The sequence below is a fragment of the Neodiprion pinetum genome, chromosome 2 (assembly GCF_021155775.2).
Source record: "Neodiprion pinetum isolate iyNeoPine1 chromosome 2, iyNeoPine1.2, whole genome shotgun sequence".
NCBI classification, from domain to species: Eukaryota; Metazoa; Arthropoda; class Insecta; order Hymenoptera; family Diprionidae; genus Neodiprion; species Neodiprion pinetum.
The window spans coordinates 24,976,063-25,000,936 of record NC_060233.1 but is presented as its reverse complement, the minus strand read 5'-3'; the positions used below and the strand labels follow the sequence as shown (position 1 = coordinate 25,000,936).

Genomic DNA, 24,874 nt, shown 5'->3' with positions numbered 1-24,874 from the left:
AAATCTATGGACTCATCCCCTCCTCCAACGTCGATGAATTTACCTGTAGATGACGTTACCTGGTGGGACCTGGTGAGAATAGGTGTTTTTGGTTCACTGATGGAAAAATGGAGATCAGAGAGTGCCTCATATATACATATGTCTTTCAAAACATCGCGGACTCAATCCGAGAGGTCAAGGGTGAGACCAGGTCGAAATGGTATGGACTGCCCCATATCCACATACATATATGTATAGTTTGTACACATATACACATACATACATACATTTTATACAGGGTGAGTTTTTTATCTTGAGACATCAAAATATCTCAAGAAATACGCATTGTACAAAGAAATGTTCGAGACTAAAACTGTTTGATTTTGATAGGGAAAACTAACCCCGTAAAATTCAACCCTCCACCCCAACCCCTGAGGGCGTGAGGGGTAGTAACTTTGAAATCTTAAATGGAAACCACTATTTTTTATTGCAGATTCAAATTGTCCATGAGAAAATACACAAGTTTTATTCGAAATTTTTTTTTCGATCGGATACAGATGGCGCTGTAATTATTAAAAATCAAATTTTCCATGAAGTAGTACGTGTTAAACGGTTCCAAGAGTACGATTTGGAAACTATCGGGTTGCTTGTTTCTGAGTGATCTTTCACATCAAGTTCTCAAAATGGTGACCTTCCACTTCGATGCATTTGTTGATCCGCGCTTCGAATGATTGTACACAACTGAGAAGTGTCTCTGGTGTTATTTTCGCACAAGCATTTCTGATTCGCTGAATCATGTTCTCACGAGTCGTTGGCACTTTTTGATAAAATTCACCCTTTAAATAACCCCACAAATAAAAATCCGGTGACCTAAGGTCTGGTGATCTGGCAGGCATTTAAAAAGTTTCGAATAAAACTTGTGTATTTTCTCATAGACAATTTGAATTTGCAATAAAAAATAGTGGTTTCCATTTAAGATTTCAAAGTTGCTACTCCTCATGCCCTCAGGGGTTGGGGTGGAGGGTTGAATTTTACGGGGTTAGTTTTCCCCATCAAAATCAAACAGTTTTAGTCTCGAACATTTCTTTGTACAATGCGTATTTCTTGAGATATTTTGATGTCTCAAGATAAAAAACTCACACTGTATATACATACATACGTATACATAGGCGCTCTCTAATCTCGATTTTCTAATCCGAGAACCAAAAACACCTATTTGCACCAGGTCACACCAGTAACTTCATCTACAGGTAAAGTCATTGAGGTTGGAGGAGTGGATGAGTCCATGACCTTAGAGTGGCCTTGTCCGATTACATGCCCAAGTTTTATTTATTAGAAATGATTTTTTTGTTTCGTAGTTTCCGTGCACAAAGGAATACTGGAAATAGGATGAACATTTTAAGGTTCGGTGTTCTCTAGTACCGAAACTATTCATAAGAGAGGGCCTTTATTTAAGAAAAAAAATTTTGATCATGTTTTACGGTACTTCTAGCAACTGAATTTGTTTGTAACGTGATGGAAATTGCGTAAAAAGTACTGTTATTACGGCTTGTTTTCATTCTATGAATTCAATATTCATTAGATATTTTACGTATCATAAAAGGAAGATACGAAAAAAAAAATCAGCCTATTGGAGAGACACAGGCGTAGAGAAACTGCATTGTTTGCAAAATAGTATGTTGTGTATCAAGGAGGCAAACTCGGGTTTTTCAAGTTGCGCGTGATTTTGCAATATGAGTCGTACGTGAACCGAAGACGGATATTGCGAATACGCGAGGCGAAAAGACTGTTTCCTCCTTGTTGGACACGATTCTTTATTTGACAAGAGTATGTTACGGATTTTTTCACGAACCACGAAATTGAGGTTGGAGTCGTGTAAGTCAGATTTGTTCGCGACAGCGCATGCGCACAGTATGAAAAATTCCACTTTTAACTCCTAGAACTAAAAAGTGGTCTTTTCTGTATTCCACGCATGCGCATTCGCATTCGCATTTCATCATAGTAGGCTGAAAACGGGATTTTACATCCGTGCCAGAATCATAAAATCCCGTTTTACGTCAAGGTAGGCCGAAAAATATCGCTTGCATCACGGGCATAACACTTTACGCCGTTGATACGAAAACATCTATTGTGTACATGAGATATTTCACGCCATCTGAACCGGATATTTCTTTTTCTTTCATCGATTTTCATTTCAAAAACATTTTACCTATTATTACTATTACTTATCTTCAAATCTAATATAAAAACGCCCTAAATTTACTTGGTATTTTATTTGACTCCTTTTTTTTTTTTTTTCCAATAAAAATCTGGGTCGATTAGAAGAAATAAATATGAAAAATTCGTTGCCCGCAATGCTGACCGTTTTGACTTAATTGTAAATCTTCCCATTAGGCTTGGCGCTGTCCATGACGGTTCTCCACCACCAAGTTATCTCGGTGGTCCTGGCGCCGAAAAATGTCGTTGGGAAGACGGCTACATAATGAGTGATCTCAGACACACGGAAAAGGGTTTCAAATGGTCCCACTGCAGCGTCTCGTCTTTCCACCATTTTTTAAAGTGAGTCCTGGCAGCTTCGATGACTTGCATCGAATTCATTACCAACGAGACGACGTTATAAATATTTTTTTAATGATCGCGATATACTTTTCGTTTTCAAATTTTGTAGAATGTTTCTGAAAAACTTTGATTTTTCATCGAAAAAATAATTGAGTTACCATAAAAAGACTTTGACATATGCATAATTTAACAATTTTGACAGTGTTACATAGATTTGATGAGTACTTTATGGCGGTGTAAATAGAAAAAAAAATTACAAGTACACAAGTTAGATTTTTCAAATTATTTCTTCATATTCTATTGTATCTTCGTTCGAAGAATTGAAGAAACGAAAAATTATTTACGGCTATGGCAAGCAAAAAAATGTTTCAACTAAATCATAAGCATATTATTGAAATTCCCTAATTATATAGCAATGAGATTTTTTTGCGTTTTATGTTCGCATTACAATAAACATGGTTGAATATCTTTCTGTTCCTAGACTGTGGATTTTTGAAGGAATTAAATATTATTCGATTCAATTAACATGTTTATTAATGATCGATGCACCTGTGGTATATTTAAGGGGTAATACCACTGTAATAGTAAAAGAAAAGCACTTCTTTGACCTTTTTTTAGATGAAAGGAAAGGTAATAAAATAATAATATTTATGAAAGTTATTAGGCACGTATTTAAGTGTAATACAAAAAATTATTATCGACAAATATTTAATAATGGCGATGCTGGAGCCATTCTCGCGAGACATGTTGAATTTTACGACACGCAGTGTAGCTGGTATAAATTTGAATCTAGAAAAAAAAATACTTAATCCACATGTCTATAGCTAGAGAAATAGGTAGGAGATTTTAAAAATATTGATTTTTGTGCAATTGGCGAGTATTTGAAAGAAAATGTTCAATTTTCGACCAAAGAAAGGGCACTCATCTGCTAATTAATAATGTTTAAATTAAGTTAGCAAAAATCACCTACGTATTTCTGTCGCTATTAATATGTAGATTAATTGATTTTTGTTTTCCAGATTCAAATGTGCACCAGTTACACTGCGTGCTACATGTCTCGCGAGAATGGCTCCGATGTCGCCATTTTTGAATATTTGTTAATAATAATTTTTTTTTTATTATACTTAAATATATGTCTAATAACTCCCTCAAATATAATTATCGTATTACTTATTCTTCCATTCAAAAACAAATTGTACATTTTTTATGTTTTTACTGTGGTGTTACCACTTAAGATGTTATTCGTCCGTCTAGCTCAAACAAAATCCCACCGGAGGTCATATTACAATGCATAATATTTATTAACGAATAATAGACTTTTACATTTTTTCACATTACGCGTTTCCTTATGAGCTGACGCCAGTTGGCGGTGACCACAGAAGGTTGGTTATTTAGAGAAGACGTCCGATACATACACGTGTCTAATGTGTCCATCGGAACTTGGTAGTCTAACTATTTTGCATGCAGGTTACAACACACCGAATATTCATTTTAAGAAAACGTCAATTCTATTGAATAATAATCTATGATATTAATTTTCAGTGGGGACACAGCTACGTGTCTTTTCAACGCGCCACACGAGGACGAAGCACTGCCCAGAGTTCTTCCAGGAAAGCTGTTATCTCTTGATGCGCAATGTCGAAAAGATCGCGGCACTAGTGCATGCTTCGTGAGTGAAATACAAGGGATTTCATGTTCATACCCAATTCGCTAACCTGTGACCCCGACCATTTACTTATTTTTTTTTCTTTTTATTTTTCTCATACAGACACTGTTTGCAAAAATTAATGCGCCATTCATTCAGCTTTGCAAAAAAAAGCAGGCATAAAATGTTCAAAGTAGCATTTTCGTTTTTTCCAGATTGAATGAACTTAGGCAAAACCCCGTCTACGATGATTTCTTCGTCTTTATCTTCTTCTACTATAACTTTTGTTAGATTTCATCATAGTTTTACGAAAATTTTTTCCATAGATGGTCAATAACAAATTAGAAAGAAGGATTTTGAAAAGGGCCGTTTATACTTCAAATTGCTTCTCTTGGAAATGGGACAAAAAAAAATTTCCTGTGCAACTTTTAGAAGTCCAACTTAATTTTCACAAATTTCAACAGATGCGTTTGAGGTTTGAAGAGATAACTTTGAACGAAACTGATGTAGACCAAAAATGCGAGAAATGTCTTGAAGCATGCTTTAAGCTTCAAAATGATCTTTTGAAGAATTGTTTACATACATTATTCACAAAGTTGATCGTCTTCGAAATTACACGCTTTTTAAAGTGAATATGGAACCTTAAATTTTTATGAACAGTGTATGAAAGTCCTAGCTTTAAAAACTAAGAAAACAATTGTTGAGAAAATTTGATTCCAAACATTTTCTTTATCTCATATTCCCATCATAAAATCCTATCGTACTGAAAATGAACTTTGACACAAATATATTGTATTACTTGCCTGTTGGCGATTTCGGGGTGGAATTTCAACTACTGTAATATGTATGATTACAGAAAGATGATCGGGTGTGTGCGCAATTGTTCTGTTTTGATGCTGGTTCGGGTTATTGCGTTGCCTATCGACCAGCAGCTGAAGGATCGCCTTGTGGCGATGGGCAGGTAAGACTTGCGCTCCAATTTTCAAACAACTGATGGAGTTGAGAGAAGAAATTCAATGCAATGTGGTTGAAAATTGTAGAAAATTGAATTTGGTATTGAAAAGGAATTAATTTGCTCCAAAAAACTTGTGTGTGTAATACATAACCTAAATAACAAACACAAATCAATTTTCCAGTATGAAATACACATGTTTTTACAAAAACTTGCGAATTTAAAAATCGAAGAACTTGAAATTATTTCATCTTCCGAAACCAATGGGTACCGTGAATGATCGAAACCAAAAGTGAAACTTTCAGAATTTTTCCTCAACTGTAACGAAGACAAAACTACAAAAATGTTTGAATATTTAAAACTGAAAAAACATTGCATGAGAAAATAAGAAATTGAGTTAATAGGGGGGATTTTTGACTTATTGTACTGTAATAAAAAAAAAAACTTTGAAAAAAATTAAGAATGGTGTTTCAAAAGATAAGCTGAACAAATTAACATGATACCATTATAAAACTGTATGGTAGCGCATTTTGTTTTCTGTCCGCAGTATTGTTTAAATGGAAGATGTGTAGCAGAACATGAAAATATAATTCCTGATTACACGCAAAATGTACCGACGTATATCCGCCGAGAAAATGTCTACAATACGGAGCCCCAAAGCCGTACAATATACTCCAACTATAACACTACAGAAAACAGGTAAACCAGTGGCAATTAACAATAATTAATCTTTAGGTATACCAAAGCTTATGATAAATGAAAATGTTTTCAATCCGGTGAATATCGTGATCAAAAAAATCAGGTGAATGATAAAAACAATAGAGATGATCGTGAAATTATAAATTCATCGTTAAAACTTTTGTTTGCATCACTTGCTTGGACAGTTCAATTTTCAAAGCATGTGGGGCGTGAGTCCATTTCCAAACAGTGCGGTAAAACGAGGTTGGCACATGCACAATATTCAAATGCTCGATTTCAGAACAGAAATTTGTAAATAACTTTTGTTATTCTCATTACTTGTAGTGAAAAAAGAAGAAATTTCACGAAAATGAATCCTTTGCAGTATCCGTTATTCAAGGTTAATATTCAATTTTTGAGGTATCGCTGTCATTATTTTTTGTATAATTGGACTTGTAAGATGTCAATGTTGATATTTTAAGAGGAATCATGATGATTCCACGAATATAATGAGCGCTATAAATAAACAAAGTGTTTAAAATGCCTGTTTTTACGGAATAAATGTAATTGTAGGAAGATTATGGGTATTTAGAAAAGTGAAACCCGGTAATCTTAAGTTTTTGGGGTAGCTAGAAGTGATTCCAGTTTCAAAATTTTACAATTCAAAATAGCGAATCCAATATGGCGGACTGAAAATATAAAAATTGAACTGATTCGTTTGAAATACTCGAGGGTTTTCGAGGTCGTTGGAAACGAATTCAACATGAGAATTAAGAGGTTCAAAATGGCGAATCCAATCATATTTGGTGACCCAAAAAGACTCCTAAGTGTGCATGTTCGAGCCATTCCGATAATTTGCACATTTTTAGTCCGCCATATTGGATCCGCCATTTTGAATTTTGAAAATTTCTCAGATCTGACTCCATTTTTTAAATCAGCGACCTCGAAAACCCTTACAAGTCCAAATTCAAGGAATTTAACTGCAAAGAAAAATGTATGCTTCGAAAGGTCAACTATTAACAACAGACTACTATTGATGAATCACAAAAAAATTAACACGTTCACTGCCGATGACAACTCTTGGGTCAAACTAGAAGGTTAAAACTTAGAGTTCGACCTCTAATTGTAAGAAAAATATTATACTCACATTTTTATCGGTAGCAAATTATTTAATTTGATATTGTAAATAATTTTTATAAAATGAGTTTTGTTTCCAAAAACTTTGTGAATTATAATTTCCTTCACGACGAAACGGCACAGGAAATTTTTCAGATTCCTGGCAATAAGCTCTAAAAAACATACAAAAATTCCTACATACTGAAAAAAGCCGAAATTATTCCAAATTTGCATATCTACGTAATCGTTATAGGGTTTGAATTTTTTCAATAAACGAATCAAATAAATGACTCGAGGCTATGAACATTGCAATATTCTTCAGCCTTCTGAGATAAGAATGTCGTTGTTCAGTATGACAAGGAAAAAAATGAAACAAAATAGTGAACGCTATAGTAAAATAGATATCTCATGCTACTTTGAAATATTGCTTTATATTAATTAAAAATTGCAATATTTCTTTTATTCAAACAATGTAAACATATTCTAGTAAGGTATTTTTCTAACCTTTCAAAATATTTGATTTTTGGGAAATGAATTTCAGAAGTTATCGAAGGTTAAGTTTCACGTATTTCTCCAACACCCGCGGTATCTGTAAATCAATTTGCAAAGTTTGCGATAGTATAATTTGATGATTCTGTATATTATTTTCCATAGAATAGATGCTTATCGAAAAAAAAATTCTTATTATATACTGCAATGTTATATGCCAAACAGGTACCAGTGGGATTCAACGACACGCAGCAGTTTGCCACAAAAATATAATTTTTCACCAGAATTACCGAATGTCTATACATTCACGAGTACTAACAATCCGTTTAAATATTCCTATTTATTCACATCACCAACAACAACGACAACGACGAGACTCAGAGCACCAGAAACGCAAGCAACGCCTGAAGTGTTCTCTAAGTACACACAAAAAATCGCAGAGAATTTATTGACAGATGTTGAGTTACCGAAAAAAACGTATGGTTACTCAACTTATTCAACTATCAATTTATTCCCACCAACAAGAACAACAATAATACCGCCGGCAGTAAAGAATTACAATAGCCAAAATGATCTGAATTATCCTAATTTTACACCCTTTGAGTATAAAAATTCATTTCCGTCGACAACATTCGGCAACATTGGAGCATTTAATGGCCAGCTAATTCATAGTCGTGGTAAGATTGAATGGATTACAAAAAAATAATCATTCAAAAGGAAAACACAATACTTGTACCTAAGCATGGCAATTTCTATGACTGCAACTTTACCTACTGTATTTCTATGTACAGTAACTTGGATTGATTCTGACACATTCAATATCCCTAGAAATTCTACGACCCACGGTGTTCGATGAGCACCGTTTGCACTACCGGCGCGCGCACTGATTTCTGTTATATAACCAATAGAGATCAGTGGCCGCGCGCCTCAGGGCGTGCAGCAAACAATATAATCTGCAGCGCGCAGTCGGTAATGCAAACGGTGCTCATCCAGCACTGCGAATCGTAGAATTTCTAAGTATACCGAACGTATCAGAATCAATCCAGGTGTCTGTACCCCGCCTCAAGAATGAATGTGTTGTACCGTTTGTATCAGAAGGTAAAAAGTAGAAAAGTAATAGTCCCAAGGAATGTTATTCACACCAATGATATTGAACACGAATGAAACAACATCCCTACCATGTAGCTAATAGAAATGATTTTGAGTAAACTCGAATAATAGAAGCTCAAATACCAAGAATTTGAAAAAAAGGTTTTACTATCCGAATGTACAAAATGCTTATAATTTGGCATCTTTTATACGGTTTTAATGTTTTTGGGATTATTTTATTCATAAGCACGTTATAATATGGTTCGGATTTTTTTTTGTGATTTTCAGACAATGGGGAAGTTTCAGTAATTTTTGGCCGCTCGGTGACTCTGCAGTCAGTGTCTTGTTTGAATGCAAAATTCAAATTGGTCATTGGACTGATTTCAAAGAACGTTGCAAAACAAACTTGAAATGAGCTATATATTGCCGTTCAGTTAACAATTTTTCACCATTTTATATTGTGAAGCAAATATACAATGTAAACAATAAACATACATTTGGGGATGAAATATGTCAAAGTTATAGCACAATAGAGAAAATGTCCTTACAATAACAAAAACATACATTGTGAACGAATCAGAACTTGAATTTTGGCAAGATACTTCTTAAAAAACATATTTTCAAAGTTTAGTTGTTGAAATTGAGGACATTCCATGGCGGTGGGTAAATTTCACAATTTATGGGAACCTGGGCAGCGAGGAGAAAAACGAGCCCAAACAATTTGAGAATGACTGAAAATCACAGAGTTTAATCATTGATATAATATTCATTTTTAGATATTCTCTCTGATTCTTGATATCTTGGCTTCAGTTATTCAAATTTGCTGAGAATCATTTTTATTACATAACATGGATACTATTTCAGTGGTGTCCAATATCATTGGCACAAATAACATTGCTGAAAATTTTTTTGACTGTTAGCTTCTCTTTTCCGAACTTTCAATTCAGACGGCACGGCCGATTCATCCTCATTGTGTTTTTCCAAATTTATTATGTACTCAAATTTTTTCAACATTTCCAACAATTCTCACCTATAACATTCTGTGTGTCAGCTACTTTTGGCTACATTCTGACAAATTCAATTTTTCTCCATGCTGTAACACAACATCTATATGTATATAACAACGACATTGAACACGAATAACAATTCTTTACTCATTTCAGAAATAAAGGATCTCTAAAAAATAATAGGAAACATAATGATGCACAATCAGTGCTGTTTGTAGTTGTACGGGGCCCTGGCATTGAAATTTTATTCCCAGTGGAATCAATCATAGGATCGCGAAAGGAGGGTTGATTTCGCCATTTAAAATACATCGCTTTGTATAACATTTTTAGTAATTTCACCACAGAGTTAATATGTACCAAAAAAAAGAAATTTGAATTTGCGATTAATTAGCGAGCATCGATGCTACTGGGTATTTTACAATTTAACCATTGATTAGGTCAGCACGCTCGCAAAGTAGTAGGTGATATGCAAAAGCGTGACGAATACGAAATTGTCTTTTGTCAATTTCAACCTCCATTCCTCCCACTTCGAAATTGGTTGCAAAACTACACACTGAGGTCTGCAGTAGCAGACGAGCTTAATTATCCGTTAGTTGATTTTTCAATTTTTTTGTTCCATCTAACTTGATTGCGGTGTTTCTTTCAAGTTTCCATATGATGTTTAAATAACAAATAGCTATAAAATTTTTTTAGTGGACAAATACGTATTTCGTTCTCTTCTCCCCCCAAAAATACCGACTTTCCAGCAGGGTCGGATTTCTCAGGCCCGAGAGTGGAAAATGATAGTTGGATAGAAGTGAACAAAGCGTTCATTTTTTTGTTGGGCCACTATCGAAATGATTGTTAATCAATCTTTGCGTACACTGTTAGAAAAATTTTAAATTTATAACAAATTTACAATGCAAAGTCATATGACATTTAAAAATTAGGTATATGAAATGAGCATTTATGCCCTTGTATAGCTAAATTCATACTCGCACATAAATTTTCATACATTGATGCAAAGTTTAATACACACGATAGTGGAAATCAAAACCCACCGAGACATTTCCCAACCACCCATTGCAATGATACATTTTTTACTGAAAATTACGATATTTGTATAACCTATTCGTAATCAACAGAGTATTGAAAATACAATACAGTTTGAAATATTAACGGTGGTCGAATTAATAATATGATGCATGTAATGTGGAATATTACGATACAGGATATTCAATATTAAAAAACAAGTTATGAACTCGTTTAAGAATTTTCCAAACACGTAATGTAATAATATTGATAATCATACAATATTCGTCTGTGGTAGGAACATGCATCGCAAGCAGTCTTGTTGAAAATTTTCACTCTTAATAAATTGTTCGTTAACGCTATTGAAAATGTTCGTAAATTTGCCACGTATTTACTGAATTTGAATTACTCAGCATTCTCATTAAACTTGCAATCAATTTTTGTAATTTTGTTTCTTGCTTACGAAAACGCAAAAGCGTAATATGAATTTATTAAATTGTCGTGGTATTGATAATTTATATTGATTTTCATGTACTTGCAACTTGAAATTCCTTACTGTCTAAACAGTAACTCTTGAATAATTATTTTTTAAAACCTACATGCACACGTCTTCGCTGTTATTCATCGGAGAGATTAGAATAGTGTTTGCATAGTGAAAATATGTGGCGTGCAGTTTGGAAGAATAATAGTGACCCTGACCCTACTTTTCAATTGAGCGCAAGAAAATCGCTAATTCCGTACCGGACAATAATTTCTTGAGCAAAAACTATTGCTGATTATTTTTAACGAAGTTGAGAACTATGATTATTTATGATTCAAATCTGACTACTTTTACACAATTCGAAAACTTTCGAAGATCTGGTGGGGCTTGACAGAGGGTTTTGACAGTTTTGATCAAGAACTCGAAATACAAAGTGAGTTTTGGAAAAATTCAAATTTCTGCCCAAGTTTTTCAAATTTAACTGAAGCGACAGATAAATGATACTAATATTTCTGCAATTTTATAAAAATAATTTGCGAGACATTTGGCAAAAGTTTTGAACCATTTTAAAAAGTTGATATTCTTCAGAAATTGTTGTCGAATTCTCTACGAATGTCTGAAAACTTCCTATAATATTTCGATGAAATCATGGAACATGTTGACGATACGTGAAAGTAATCATAAGTCCAATTTCATTTGACGACCAAAACCGTAAATAATAAACAATTAGCCACGAGTTTTTAATTCTAATTTTTCCAACACGTTTGCAATCTTCATCTAAACTCTTATTAGTATTATGTAATTTCAACTACTTTACTGAATTAAGGGAAAATGAAAATATCAGCGTTATACAGAAGACTCAATAAACGCTGTATCCAATATCAGACTATATTAACATATGTATCACTCTTCATTTCTGTTCTTACTTTACTGTTTATTTCAGCCATTTCACCACGAGACAGTGAAGGCGTTCTTCTCCATTCAACTTATTGCTTACACCATATATTGAAATGAGTTTAATGAGTATTCATACGCAGCTGCGATCTAGTAAATGTGTATAAATGAAAAATGAATATCATTTCAATTATTTCAGAAACAAGCGGCGATGAATGCATAGACTCGGGAGGTGACTGCGCAGAGTTGATCGGCAGGCTGCGGACTTGGCTGTGCCATTTGCAATCTGTGAAAAAACGTTGCTGTGCATCACTAAAAGTTCTTTGTGCTACTTAAGAGCGAAGATTCGATACTCATCGACAATTGATTTTTGTTTTTTCCTTTGGTTTTTTTTTTTTTTTTTTTTTGTTTTAAATTATGTTGACAAAACCTATTGAATAATATGTCTATTTTTAATTCGTAATTCGTTTCAAAAAAATAAAACTAAATTATAGCATGCAATCTCAAGGGTGAATCAGATTTTCCACCACTCCTACGAGTGTGATAGTATTTATTTCTGTGTATAATAATATGTAATTTTTTTATAAAAAAAAAAGTCTTGTTAAATTTAATCATATACAAGATATTGTATACAGGTTTATTCATTCTTTCCTGAAAACCAGCGATATGCCAATGTGGAAATTGGTAGAGATTCGTGGTACTTTAGATCAAAGCCCGTCCTAGGATTGACTGGCGTAGCTGTCACGTGGTTCGAACCAAAGCCACACGTCGTACGGATGTTGAGTTTCCTAGCCGTGCGGTCATTATAGCTGCGACAATGCTACGACAATGACCGCCCGGCTAGGGAACTTAAGTTCATGTAACACTCCTGTCTGTACCGACCGAGCAAACTCACCATTTCTCTTACTATAAATAAATAAACAAACGAACGGAAAAGGTTCAAATTTCGATGGTGCATCAATTTTTTGTAGCGGATTCCGGAAAGTTACTCATATCTCGAAAATCATCAAATAAATGTGTGGCTTTTTGTTACGCGTTGCTATTCCCACATTTCCCGCATTTCAGGGGCCAAAAAATGCATAGTTCAGATACTTTACGCAATTCCGGACAGAATGAAGAGTAAAATGAGGCCATCGTGAGACTGTTTTCATGCAATATTGAGGTCGCTAGACGAGAACTAGGAATTACAATAATTTCGATGGTAAAAATTGCTAAGCTGATCGTGACAGCATCGTTTACTTACGAAATTACTGTAATTCCTAGTTCTCGTCTGGCGACCTCGATATCACATGAAAACAGTCTCACGATGGCTCATTTTACTCCTTATTCTTCACGGAATTGCGCAAAATATCGCCGCTACGCACTTTTTCGCCTCTGAAATGCGGAAAATGTGGGATTAGTAACGCGTGTCAAAAAAATACACATTTTTTCGATTTTCGGAATATGAGTAAGTTTCCTGAATTTCGCTACAAAAGAGCGATGCACCGTCGAAATTTGAACCCTTCCACAGATTTATTTATTTGATATAGGAAGAAAAAGAGTGAGTTTGTTCGGTCGGTAAAGCAAGGGGTGCTACATGACCTTAACGGTCGACGTCTGGCTCTGACTTGAACCTCGTGACAAACGCGTCGGTCAATCCTGGGACACACTTACGATCCCAACTACCACGAATCCCTATCCGTTTCTACATTGATACATCGCTTGATGCTCAGTAAACAATGAATGTGTATGTTACTTTATTTATAGATACATGTAATTCATATCCTGATATATACGAGAGACCGGTGCAAAGTGGGTACCTCAGCAAAGAAAAATTCTTCGAAAATTTTTGATTTTTGGTTTTAATTAAGAATCTTTTACATATATCGTGAAATTTTTTATAATCTCGACCATTTTGTACTCCAGTGAGGCCCACTCAATATTCGTGTTATTTTAACATTATGTCAATTTAATATTTGTTCTCCCGTATTAACATTTAATTTGTAATTTTTATATTTCTGTGATTCAATAACATGAGTTGAAAATTTGGAAATACACGCAAAAGTTCGAGTAAACCTTCTGGAACATCCTTTTTCTGAACGTTCAATAGCATTTATCCAGATGTGACGACTCCTTTTGGACCAGGTGATCTTTTGCACTGGTCGAGGTACGAAGGAATTGTTTCATGAAATAAGGAAAAGACTTTATATTGAATAACGTTATCAACAAATTTTGGATGTTTTTTTTTTTTTTTACTGAGCTGCCTACTTTGCCCTGGTCTCCCTTACATATATTCAAAGAATCTAAATATCTACTAGACACATTCGCAGGTGATGGGATTTAAAGAGAAGAACGTCAATAGGGAAGTTTCGTGTAAAAAAATTCTACTTTTTATGTGTGCATAAAGTAGAGTATATATAAATTATTGTAATTTTTTTTCATTTCCGTTAACAATAATGTTTGCAAAAGTTAAATGCAATTGAATTTCGCTGTTTTCGCTGTATATTATATGTGTAGATGTACTTTAGCAAGGGTGAAGTCACATAGTACCTTTTTTATCTTGCTGTATCAGCTACAACTTTGTTACAAATGAAAAAAGAAAAATCGTGTTCTAGTTTTTTTTTTCTCAACTACTAAAATATCAAATAAAAAACTTTCATGAAGCTTCCCCATTTAGGCTTCTTATTAAGCGCTGACATGTATGAATGATGAAAATAAAAATAAAACTGACCAATTTTCAATGTTGACCGGCTCTCCGTGGAAAGTTATGCAGTGTTGTGAACGTATCTGAGAATGTATCAGTATTAAAGTTGCGCGTATATGTAATTACTACAGTGGAACATTATGAAACGAGACTGAAGCTAACAGCCAGAATTAGCAGCCAAACGTTCTAATGTTCTTTCGCATAAGGTAGTGAAGTCTGAAAGACCAAATTTTGTGACATACCGTAAACCCCTAATGCTTTTATAGAATTACCAGAATAAAACTGAACTGCATTTTTCTATTTCCAAAAAATTTGACACGTTGCGCTGCTAACTCTGGCTACTAGCTCAGCTTCATCATTACGTGGGAAAGATTTAAGTTCTTTCATGAAGTATCTTAATAAACTTGAATATTTCATTCGTATCAAAGATTGTCTCATCGTCAGCAACTAATGAGTGTAAAACTGAATAACTCATTGTATATGTACCTGGATTTTCAATGTGTGACTATTCTGGGTTGTAAAAATTATACATAGTGCTCCTTTGTAATTTGGATATAGAACTGAGTTGGCCAAATTTCATTTGAAATTATTCACCGGTTACGAAAGAATTTATAGTATTAAAAGACTAACAACGTTAGACCGTTTTTGACCAGTTGACTTTGAACATTTCATGCAGAAAGGGTTACACAATTATTATGATATAAACAATTCTTTATTGTTGCTGAAAACAATCACCCAATGAAAAAGATAATGAATTAGTTTTAAATTAGACATTTTGATAGTTGAAAGTTTATATACCAAATACAACGGTTTGTTGGTGTCTGTTGATATACCCCAAAGGTGTAATCCCTGGTGAAAAATATTCACATATTTTTTTTTTTGTTTTGCATATTTCTACGAAATATATTATGTTTTTTCTTATAGTTCTGCCGAAAATTTTGCATTATTTTTGGAGAAGTTAGAATTATTCTAATGTCTGAATAATTTCAAAAAATTCTGCAAAGTCTCTGAAAAGAAATCAGATTTTCTCCACACTTCTTTTTTTTTTTTTATTGAAAATCTGGAAAACTCTCAGTTTTCGTCAGTCTAACTATTTTTGACCAAATAGATTCAAGGTAAAAGAAAGACCCATTTCTAGAAAAAAAATAATATTTCTTAGAAATTCATCTGTATCCCAAAGCTGAAAAATCGAAATTCTGCCGTTTCTGTGTATTTTCTAACAATACGGCATTATGAAAAACTGGGATAGGTTTCTTACAATATTAGAAATTATATAGGAAACATTAAAAATTAAGTTTTCTGAAATGCAGCTGCAAGCATATGCATATAACTGTGAAAGAGAATTTTCAATCACACTAAAATTATGAAAACTTTCGAACAATATTTTGAAATAATTATCAAAATTCTTGCTCAAATCTGCCGAAATGATTTTCAGAAGTAAGTGAATTTTATTCACTTAACAGTTACCTATTTTATGAACAATTGAACATTCAAGTGTAAGAAAATTTGTTAAAAGGACATAGGAGTGTGTGGAAATCAGCCTGTTTGGAGAGTTTAACAAAAAACTAGAAGTCAATTGTATATAATTTAATTTTATTCATATATTTGGGAATTTTCGTTTGAATGTTTTACGGAAAGATCAGCGAGATGTCTGACAGCGTTTCTAAGCACCTTAAAAATTACCTGTAGCATTAGTAAACTTGAAAACGGTAGGGAAGTATTTTCTGAAACCCTGAATTAAAACATGATCATGTGTTCAAACGAATTTACAGTTTTCAATGACAGAAGTGCATTAATTTTATTAGCATTGTACTATAATTGAATACCGTAATACATATGTAAGAATAATGCCGTATACACAGATGTAGATTGGACTAGTTAAAAAAAATCGACTATTTTTCTTTTCCAGTGTGACATGTTTAACCTTTAGCGGTCACATGGGATAACTCATTACCCCACGCTAAAAAACCTGGTTGTACAAGACATATATATGGGTGTTTTAAGACTTCTAACCAATTGTTTCATGTTTGTTGAAGAGTTCTTCAACGTTTCTAATGATTTTTATCGGTCAATTTATAGATGGCTGTCTAAAAACTGGTCATATATGTGAAAAGTCAGCAAAAATGGCTTTTATCAGCAAAAAAATTCATAACTCTGCCATTTTTCAATATTACAGGCTAAAATTTTAGGATTGTCCGCACAACAATACCACTACCATCAAAAAATAACAGTATCCGCCGATCATTCAAAAAGTATATTTATTTTGCAAAATTACTGGAGGGGCTAATAATTTCACTAGTTACCCTGTGTGGCCGCTAAGGGTTAATAGTCATAGAAAGAGGAAATAAAACGCCTGTTATAATTTGAGCCCTTAATATTAATATTTAGTAGTTCCTGAACGCGATTTTCTATTTAGTTAACATGAGAAAATAATTTGAGTTATTTCTGAATTTTTTAGCTCACTACCGAGACAATGCACATCAATGTCTGATATATATATTTTTGTAGGGAATTTAATGCTCTACAAAAAGTGCTGATGCAATTTTTTTATAACTCAACTCTTTCAAAATTTGTTCAAGGTTAAAGTTGAAATTATGTAAAACTTTACTTTTTTCGAGATTAACAGCGAAAATATTAAACTTATCACAAAATATTTGTTTTTTGCTTTTGTAAAACATTTCAATAGCTGTAAAATCATGTCATTCGATTGATTTCCAACTTAAGTAAATTTATTTTATAATTATTACGAGTAATAATGTGTAATATATGTAACTCCACTTTAAAAGCACCTTTCCTAGCAAAAAATATATTTGCTCAAGTTGAAAATTAATTGAATATCATGATTTGATATCGACTGAAATACTATACAAAACAAATCTACAGTATTTTGTGGTATATCTGGTAATTTTGCTGTTAATCTCGAATAAAGTGAATTTTTAGAATAGTTTCAACTTTAACCTTAAATAAATTTTAAAAGAGTTTAGTCATCAAAAAATTATACAAGCCCGTTTTTGTAGAGCAATAAATTCCACAAAAAATATGCATTAGACATTTATGTACCTTGCTTTGTTACTGCCCTACAAAATTTAGAAATAACTAAAATTATTTTCTCATGTTAACTAAATGGAAAATGAAAAATTGCATTCAGGAATCAGTAAATATTAATATTAAGGGATAAAATCATAACAGGCATCTTATTTCCCCTTCCTATAACTATTAACCTTCAAAGAGCCAGCCTGGCTCTTTTAGGTGTCAGTATATAACTCGGAAACTCTGCCGGACATATTGACTATTTATATACATAAATGAAACCTCTAAAAAATATCGAATTTCAAGGGAACAATGCTAGCCCTCTAACGGTTAAACATGTGACATTGAAAAAAAAATTTTCGATTTTGTTTTAACCAGTCTAATGTAGGTAGTAATGTAAAAGCAATAAATAAAGCAACATAGTGTCGTATACATATAAGTGAGTAAAATGAATAAAATTAAACAATTTCATGTTCAATCTGTTCGTTATTATTTTCAATCAATCAGTTTAAAATCAATATCAATAACTGTAGAATCACTGGTACGCACCAATTTGCAACCAATGAAATAGCGCTTGAAATTGCTACATAAGTCGGTAATGTTTTGAAAAAACTTGCCTCCTTTGTCGCAAGTTCACAACATGCGACACAAGTTCCGAAAATTAATCAATTTTTGTTATTGCTCTACGCGATTTTCTCAACATTTGAGTATCGTCAGTTGTGAGTAATATTTCTAAATGTTTCCTGTTACTGCTCGCTAATTTAGAAGGCGAGTTTAGTAATGATTAGGTTATAATAGGTTAGGTTACCTCAGGTTAGAGCAGTAGTGCATACTTTACGATCGTATAATTAGTACTAACCTGAGTTCGTGATCCTACTACTGAATGAGTAGGTTAGATTGTCCAGCCCACATTGCTTTTTAAACTTATTCCAACATATTATTCACTCATCAAATGCCTGCAGTATGTTATAGGTATAACAAATAATAACAGCAATTTAAGTTTTCCCCGCTTTTTGTCACGGTCTTACATACAGGTCTGGCAACAAAGCCAATTTTCTACAGAGCGGCGTGGTTCTCTTCCTGTACGTGGTTTTTAGTGTTTGAAATAGCCATGTCGCGGCACTGCTATCTAGGGATGTACGTGGGGTAGGGATGGTAGGGATCGTAGGGATGAAAATGTGCCTATAATAATATTATTATTACGTTGGCGCTGCATTGCTCACGCGTTGATTATCCATCTCTCGATCACAACGCCGGCCTGGCGGCCACAAAGTGAGATAAATAACCGGCCGTGAAATGAACCACCCCCACTACCTTCGTTGCCAGACCAGTATGTAAGACCGTGCTTTTTATTCACTGCCGCGTGCACCCGGTGCACCGCGGAGGTGCTACTACAGCCAGGGTGGTGACCAGGGCCTAGAAGCCGGCTGGTTCGCTGTTTAGTACTGCTTTCAACCACGGCACGCTGTTTAGCGCTACAGCCGCGGGCAATTTGCAAGGTCCCTAGATTAGGAAGGTCAAGACACGCGTGTTCCAGTTTTTCTCACTATAACGTGGGCAAAAATGTTCTATGCGCGTTCGCCCAAAAAATATGAAACTTACATTACCGCATTAACCAGTTTTGACCAAGAAGGCTAGAGAACAGGTGACCGAACTCCTATTGTAATGCGAGTTTGAGGTGGGCCCATATATGACCGCCGACTGGCGTTGCTGCTAACCGTAAGGTACATGCGCACTCCGATACTGCGCACCTTTACATTCGTTCTGTTTCTAGCCCGCATCGCCCGCGTCACGCGCGTCGTGCATACACGGAACCTTAAATCGTACGAGCAAGCAAGAACGAAGCGAAAGAAGAGAAGGGAGACCACGGGGGTGTGACGTCGGAACGGTACCTGGCGGAAATTTCACCAATCTTGTATCTCTTTTGCGCTTCCAAGTTCGTGAATAGCTCTGACTCTGTCCTAGCGAATTTTCAGTATTGTCAGTCAATTTACGAACACGGACTAAGTAGACCTCTCCCTCACTAGCGCTAGCGGCGAAAATTCACAACATCGGCTTAATTTTCGAGCACGGTTTTACAGCCGGAGTGCCCAGACCTGTCTATAAGCCCGTGGTTTTGACCAATCTTGCTCAATTTTTTGAGGTTAAGCATTAACGAGTTACGCTCTTAGTGCCCTGACGTTCACGAAATAAATAAAAGCACGTATATATTTTGAGGTTAACCATTGTGACAAGTCAGGAATCAGAACCACAGCGGGTGCTTTCCATTTAGAGCACAGTGTGACACAGTGTACAAATTTCTATTGTAAGCGACCAATCCGGGCAAAGGAATGGACCAGAAATGTTTACACGTGTCATATTGTGCTCTAAATGGAAAGCAACCATTGTCATACGAAACATTTGGCGCATTCTCACTAATTTTTTTTCCCACGCGTGCCTTGACCTGTATAATCTAGGGTCCTTGAGCGACAAGCACGAACGCAGCGGCAATTGCTGTAAACGAAAGGCGACCAATTGAGGGGGTATGAGCTGATTCTATCGGTAAAGTAAATGCCAGAATTGCTGGTAGGGAAGAGCATTATAGCGGCAGCTTATTCTGAAATGTGGATTTTATTTCTACCTGCCAATTGAGGTTTCTCTCTGACTTTGGCAGTAAATGACCAGTAAATACTACCAACCGCTAGTTATAAAATTCAAAATATACTATTACTGAACTGCCACAGCTCCCTAGCGGAATATATCCATAGTAGGTAGCAGTTTATAGGTATATACAGGGTGTTTCATTTTAATCTCCCCAGGTCAATATTCTGGAAACTGAAACAGATACAAAAACAATCTCTGAACATAACTTATAGGATATTGAGGGGGAAAGAAGATAGTCAGAGCAGTTTTGTCCTAAGTGGCACGGCCGAGGTCAGCCGAAGATCAAGTCGTTTTTTTTTTAAATGGATTCATGTATCTTTCTTTTACATAATCTTAAAGAACGTTGAATTCCGCATAAAAAAAAACTAAGACACTTAAGGCCTGGCTGTACGATCACGAGATACGAGGCGTTTTTGGCTACATCTCGAAGGTACCCCCGTTCGCAGCGATTGAAAGTTGTCGTCTTTGCTGAAGCGCTTCTGTTGCTTGTCGAAGCACTTCAGGAGTGATGTTTCGACAAGCTTCGATTATTCTTTCCTTCAGAGCCTCTTGTGTTGTTGGCTGTCGTTCATAGACCACGCCTTTAACGTAGCCCCATAAGAAAAAAAATCAGGGGACGTCAGATCCGGGGATCTCGTGGGCATAGTTTGCATTTAAGAAATTTGTAACTATTCGGGCAAAGTGTGGAGCTGCATCGTCCTGCTGTACGCACATTCAATTGACGATCTTTGGACGAACTCCGACCAGCATTCGCGGTAATTGTACTTCCAGGAGGTGCCGATAATTTACACCTTTGACATTGGCATCAAAGAAATACGACCCTATGATTTGACCGTCAATGATTTCACACCACACGATTACCTTCCAGCGATGGTGATTGTTAACGTGACAAACCCAATGGGGATTCACTTCCGAATAATAATGACAGTTGTGTGTATTTAATTCTTCTATATTTTCAAATGCCACGTCGTCAATAAACATCACTCAGTTCAAAAAATTTTGATCCTGGGCTATTTACGCTTGAGCCCACCTGCAAAAATCTACGCGCATCACCTTATCGGCATCAGATAGCGCTTGGTGCAATGATATTCGGTACGGGTGATAACGAAATGCCTTCAAAATGCGGTACATTGTGGCTAGAGAAATATTCAATTCGCGACTTATTTGTCGCTGGCTGATGTGAGAATTCATTATCACCATCTCCAATACGGCTATGGTTAAGGGATCGTCTTCTCGAGATTTCATCGACCGTTTTCGCTTCAAATCGCCATTTCGAGCTCTTTCCACCAGGCGAATCTTGTTTTGTAATCAGGGTGTCGTCGATCTGGCCACCTTTCGCCATATTTGCGTGCTGCTGCTCTACTACTTCCTTCACAGGCGCCGTAAATCATGATGATATCCACTATCTCACTTAATTGATAATCTGCCATTTTATTTAATTTTTTTCAATCGAATGAGTATGGAGACACTGCTACACTGGTTATGAATGACTGTTTCTGTGGAACACTCTTCTTCGAATAACTATCTGTGATAACAAGTGGACTCTAATCCACGACTTCTGAAGTAGTGTTTGTTTACCTTTGATGTATTGTTTTCATTAGTTTCTTGACTAGCTAACTCGTGTTGTGATGATAACCATGATAACGTATGTGGTATAAAATTCGACGTAGGCAAGTAATGTAGACCGGAAAAAAATGTTGGCTAAGGTTTTATTGTTTTAAATGGTTCAATAGGGTGCGATTAGCAAGAATATAGGTTTTCACCATACCCCCGAGGCCCGCGCCAGTCTTTGTGAGGCTGCAAAGGTACACATTTTTGGTTTTTCGGTAATATCTCGTATTCTCTTGGTCGTTGGGCCACAAGGGTCCTATATGAAATTAAAGGTGACAAAATTCTCTACAAAATAGTTCCCTATCATTTTTTCATGAGACTTATAGTTTCGAAGCAGTAGCCGCGCGAAGTTGTGCGACTTTTGACAAATGTAGTGAATATCGATTCTTGCTTACCAAATTCCACTCTTCTCTCATTTTGGTGACTGTTAACAATTTGTTCTATTATTTTTTATGACCATAAGTTATTGTAATTCATTATTGATAATAAGTATGCCGACCTGAAGATAAAGACAACTTTGCTGTAATGAAGCATATTTTTTCGTTTATTGAAGAACGTCGAGAAGAATGCTAGTTTTCGTTGAAAGAAATACTAGTATGCTATAAAGGTAACCTTCCGACGATTAAGACAATAATTAACAAACTTGCAACAAAATATTGTGATGATATGATCATCACAGCAAGACAAAGTAGTGAGCCCATCATTTCTTTTCGTGATACTGGACATAAAATTTTAAGAAAACATTGGTATGAAAATCAAGTGGAGAATGACATAAATGAGCGTTTAAGAATCATGAAGGCGGCTGCACAAATAATAACTGAGGACATCAGATCACGCGTATACCAAACAAAACAATATCCTGCATCGGAAACATTCTTAGCCAATGTCGAGAGTGATATTCCGGAAGCCCTGAAAGCTCTTCTTCATACCATAATCACAAAGAATAAATGCGGAGAGCAGGATAAATGGAATGCGAAGATAATGGTTATATAATAATAATAATAATAAATATCTTGTCGTCTCTTTAAATCGGCCTTGGAGCGTTCTTCAGTAGAAAATATGGATCCAAAGATATTTTGAAAGTATTGACGCTGCCCCGCAGAAGCTTCTCAGCACGATATCATGCAAGTGCAAGCAAGGGTGTCGAGTAGCTTGTAGCTGCAGGAAGACTGGGCTGCGTTGCTCGATAATTTTCGGAAGCTGCTGGGGCCAGTCCTGCACAAATATCGATATTGAAGAAAACAATTTCAACGTTGATGACGAGAGCGAAGTGCAGTTCTAGTATTCAGCTGCACAAGAGATTTATATGACCGATTCTGTGAGCGAGACATCCTTAATCGTCAACGAGGGTAGGATTGAAGAAAGGGAAACCACTGCTGAACCATTGACTTCCGGTAAAATACCAACTCAGGACGAACCGTACACCAACCTTTCACCCGAGAATGTCGTACTATGTCAAAAAGAAGATGATTAAATTGATATCTCTGACCTGCGGCAGGAATATGTTCAATGAAAGCCACAATAAATAAAACTATTTATAATTTTAACCAAAATTCTACACCTTTTAATGAAAACTTCTGCAATATGTGCTTTTTCATATTGTCAAGTCACCTGAAAGAGAAAAGAGTGGAATTTGGTAAGCAAGAATCGATATTTACTGCATTTGTCAAAAATTGCATAACTTCGCACGGCTACTGCTTCGAAACTACAAGTCTCATGAAAAAATGATGAGGAACTATTTCGTAGAGAATTTTGTCACCGTTAATTTCATATAGGACCCTTGTGGCCCAACGACCAAGGGAAAACGAGATATTACCGAAAAACCAAGAATTTGTACCTTTGCATGGAGCCTCACAAAGACTGATTCTTGCTAATCGCACCCTAATGAACCATTTAAAATAATAAAACTTTTGCCAACATTTTTTTCCGATTTTGAATGATTTTATCGCCTTACCGCCTGGCCTAAGGGGGAAGGGACTCAAGATTAAAAATAAGATGAACAAGATAAACATTACATCAAAGGCGAAACATCACTGCCGAAGTGCTTCGAAAAACAATAGAAGCGTTTCCGCGAAGACTACAACTTTGTATCGCTGCGAACGGGGGTACCTTCGAGATGTAGCCGAAAACGCCTCGTATCTCGTGATCGTACAGTTTTAGGTCTCAGTGTTTTTTTACGTAGAATTCAACGTTCATTAAGATTATGTAAAAAAAAAATACATGATTCCATTAAAAAAAAACGAGTTGACCTTCGGCCGTCCTCGGCCGTGACACTTAGGACAAAACCGCTTTGACTATCTTCTTTCCCCCTCAATATCCTCAGAGATTGTTTTTGTATCTGTTTCCGTTTCCAGAATATTGACCTGGGGAGATTAAAATGAAACACCCTGTAGTCAAAGAGCTGGGCGTTCACTGAAGAATATAAGTAACCAAATATTCGTAGAACTTTTGAGTTTTCCTCCACACATTGTGTTGGTAACACAATTTTATAGCAACGCACTCTCGAGATAAAACAGCAAACAAACCAGAGAGAAACCTTTGTTTGTTATCATTATAATCAATGCTACCACTTTTACTCTAAGTCAACGCTCTTATTAGTCGCACTTTGGTAATCGAAACAATTGATTTCGAAACTAAGACCATTAATTTCAACGTTCCGTTTGAAAAGTTAAAGATATCATACTTTAGTTATCTCTTCAAAAAAATTCAGTTCATTTTAGAATTTCATCAGGCTCTCACATGTATAATAAACATATCGGATGGTCCTATGAAAACAGACGTATTCCGGCATAGATAGTCCGGGATGCAACGGCCGTATTTCGCCGGACAATGTAGAACGGTAAAAGATTCTACAAGTTGTGTATAGAACTCTAAATTAGTCGTATATTCTTATTGTAACATCTTTCGAAATATGTATGTTCTAGATTGCCCAGCGAATTAAGTTTTCTCCATCCGGCTCGCTGAAATACGTCTGCTTCCATAGGACTCGTCGATATAGTAAAGCCTG

The 24,874-nt window shown here is 35.3% G+C and overlaps 2 protein-coding genes across 10 annotated transcripts in view; one reads left to right on the top strand and one right to left on the bottom strand.

The window, feature by feature from the left end:
- The window catches only part of sona (sol narae), a 109,141-nt gene extending 91,050 nt beyond the window's left edge, over nucleotides 1–18,091 (top strand). For 7 of the 8 annotated variants that reach the window (XM_069133121.1, XM_046614815.2, XM_046614813.2 and 4 more), the window contains exons 13-18: nucleotides 2,374–2,538; nucleotides 4,081–4,207; nucleotides 5,040–5,144; nucleotides 5,683–5,834; nucleotides 7,644–8,095; nucleotides 12,100–18,091. In XM_069133121.1, the coding sequence (XP_068989222.1) occupies nucleotides 2,374–2,538; nucleotides 4,081–4,207; nucleotides 5,040–5,144; nucleotides 5,683–5,834; nucleotides 7,644–8,095; nucleotides 12,100–12,236 (1,138 nt within the window). In that variant the 3' untranslated portion in view covers nucleotides 12,237–18,091. The remainder of the gene's footprint in view (nucleotides 1–2,373; nucleotides 2,539–4,080; nucleotides 4,208–5,039; nucleotides 5,145–5,682; nucleotides 5,835–7,643; nucleotides 8,096–12,099) is intronic. The other variant, XM_069133122.1, reaches the window with a different exon arrangement.
- The window catches only part of LOC124213448 (homologous-pairing protein 2 homolog), a 33,639-nt gene extending 14,705 nt beyond the window's left edge, over nucleotides 1–18,934 (bottom strand). Inside the window, exons 1-2 of one of the 2 annotated variants that reach the window (XM_069133124.1) lie at nucleotides 18,473–18,934; nucleotides 14,611–14,666 (exon numbers count right to left, since the gene is read on the bottom strand). The gene's annotated coding sequence lies outside the window, so the exon portion shown is untranslated. The remainder of the gene's footprint in view (nucleotides 1–14,610; nucleotides 14,667–18,472) is intronic. The other variant, XM_046614818.2, reaches the window with a different exon arrangement.
- Between the last annotated feature and the right edge of the window lie 5,940 nt (nucleotides 18,935–24,874).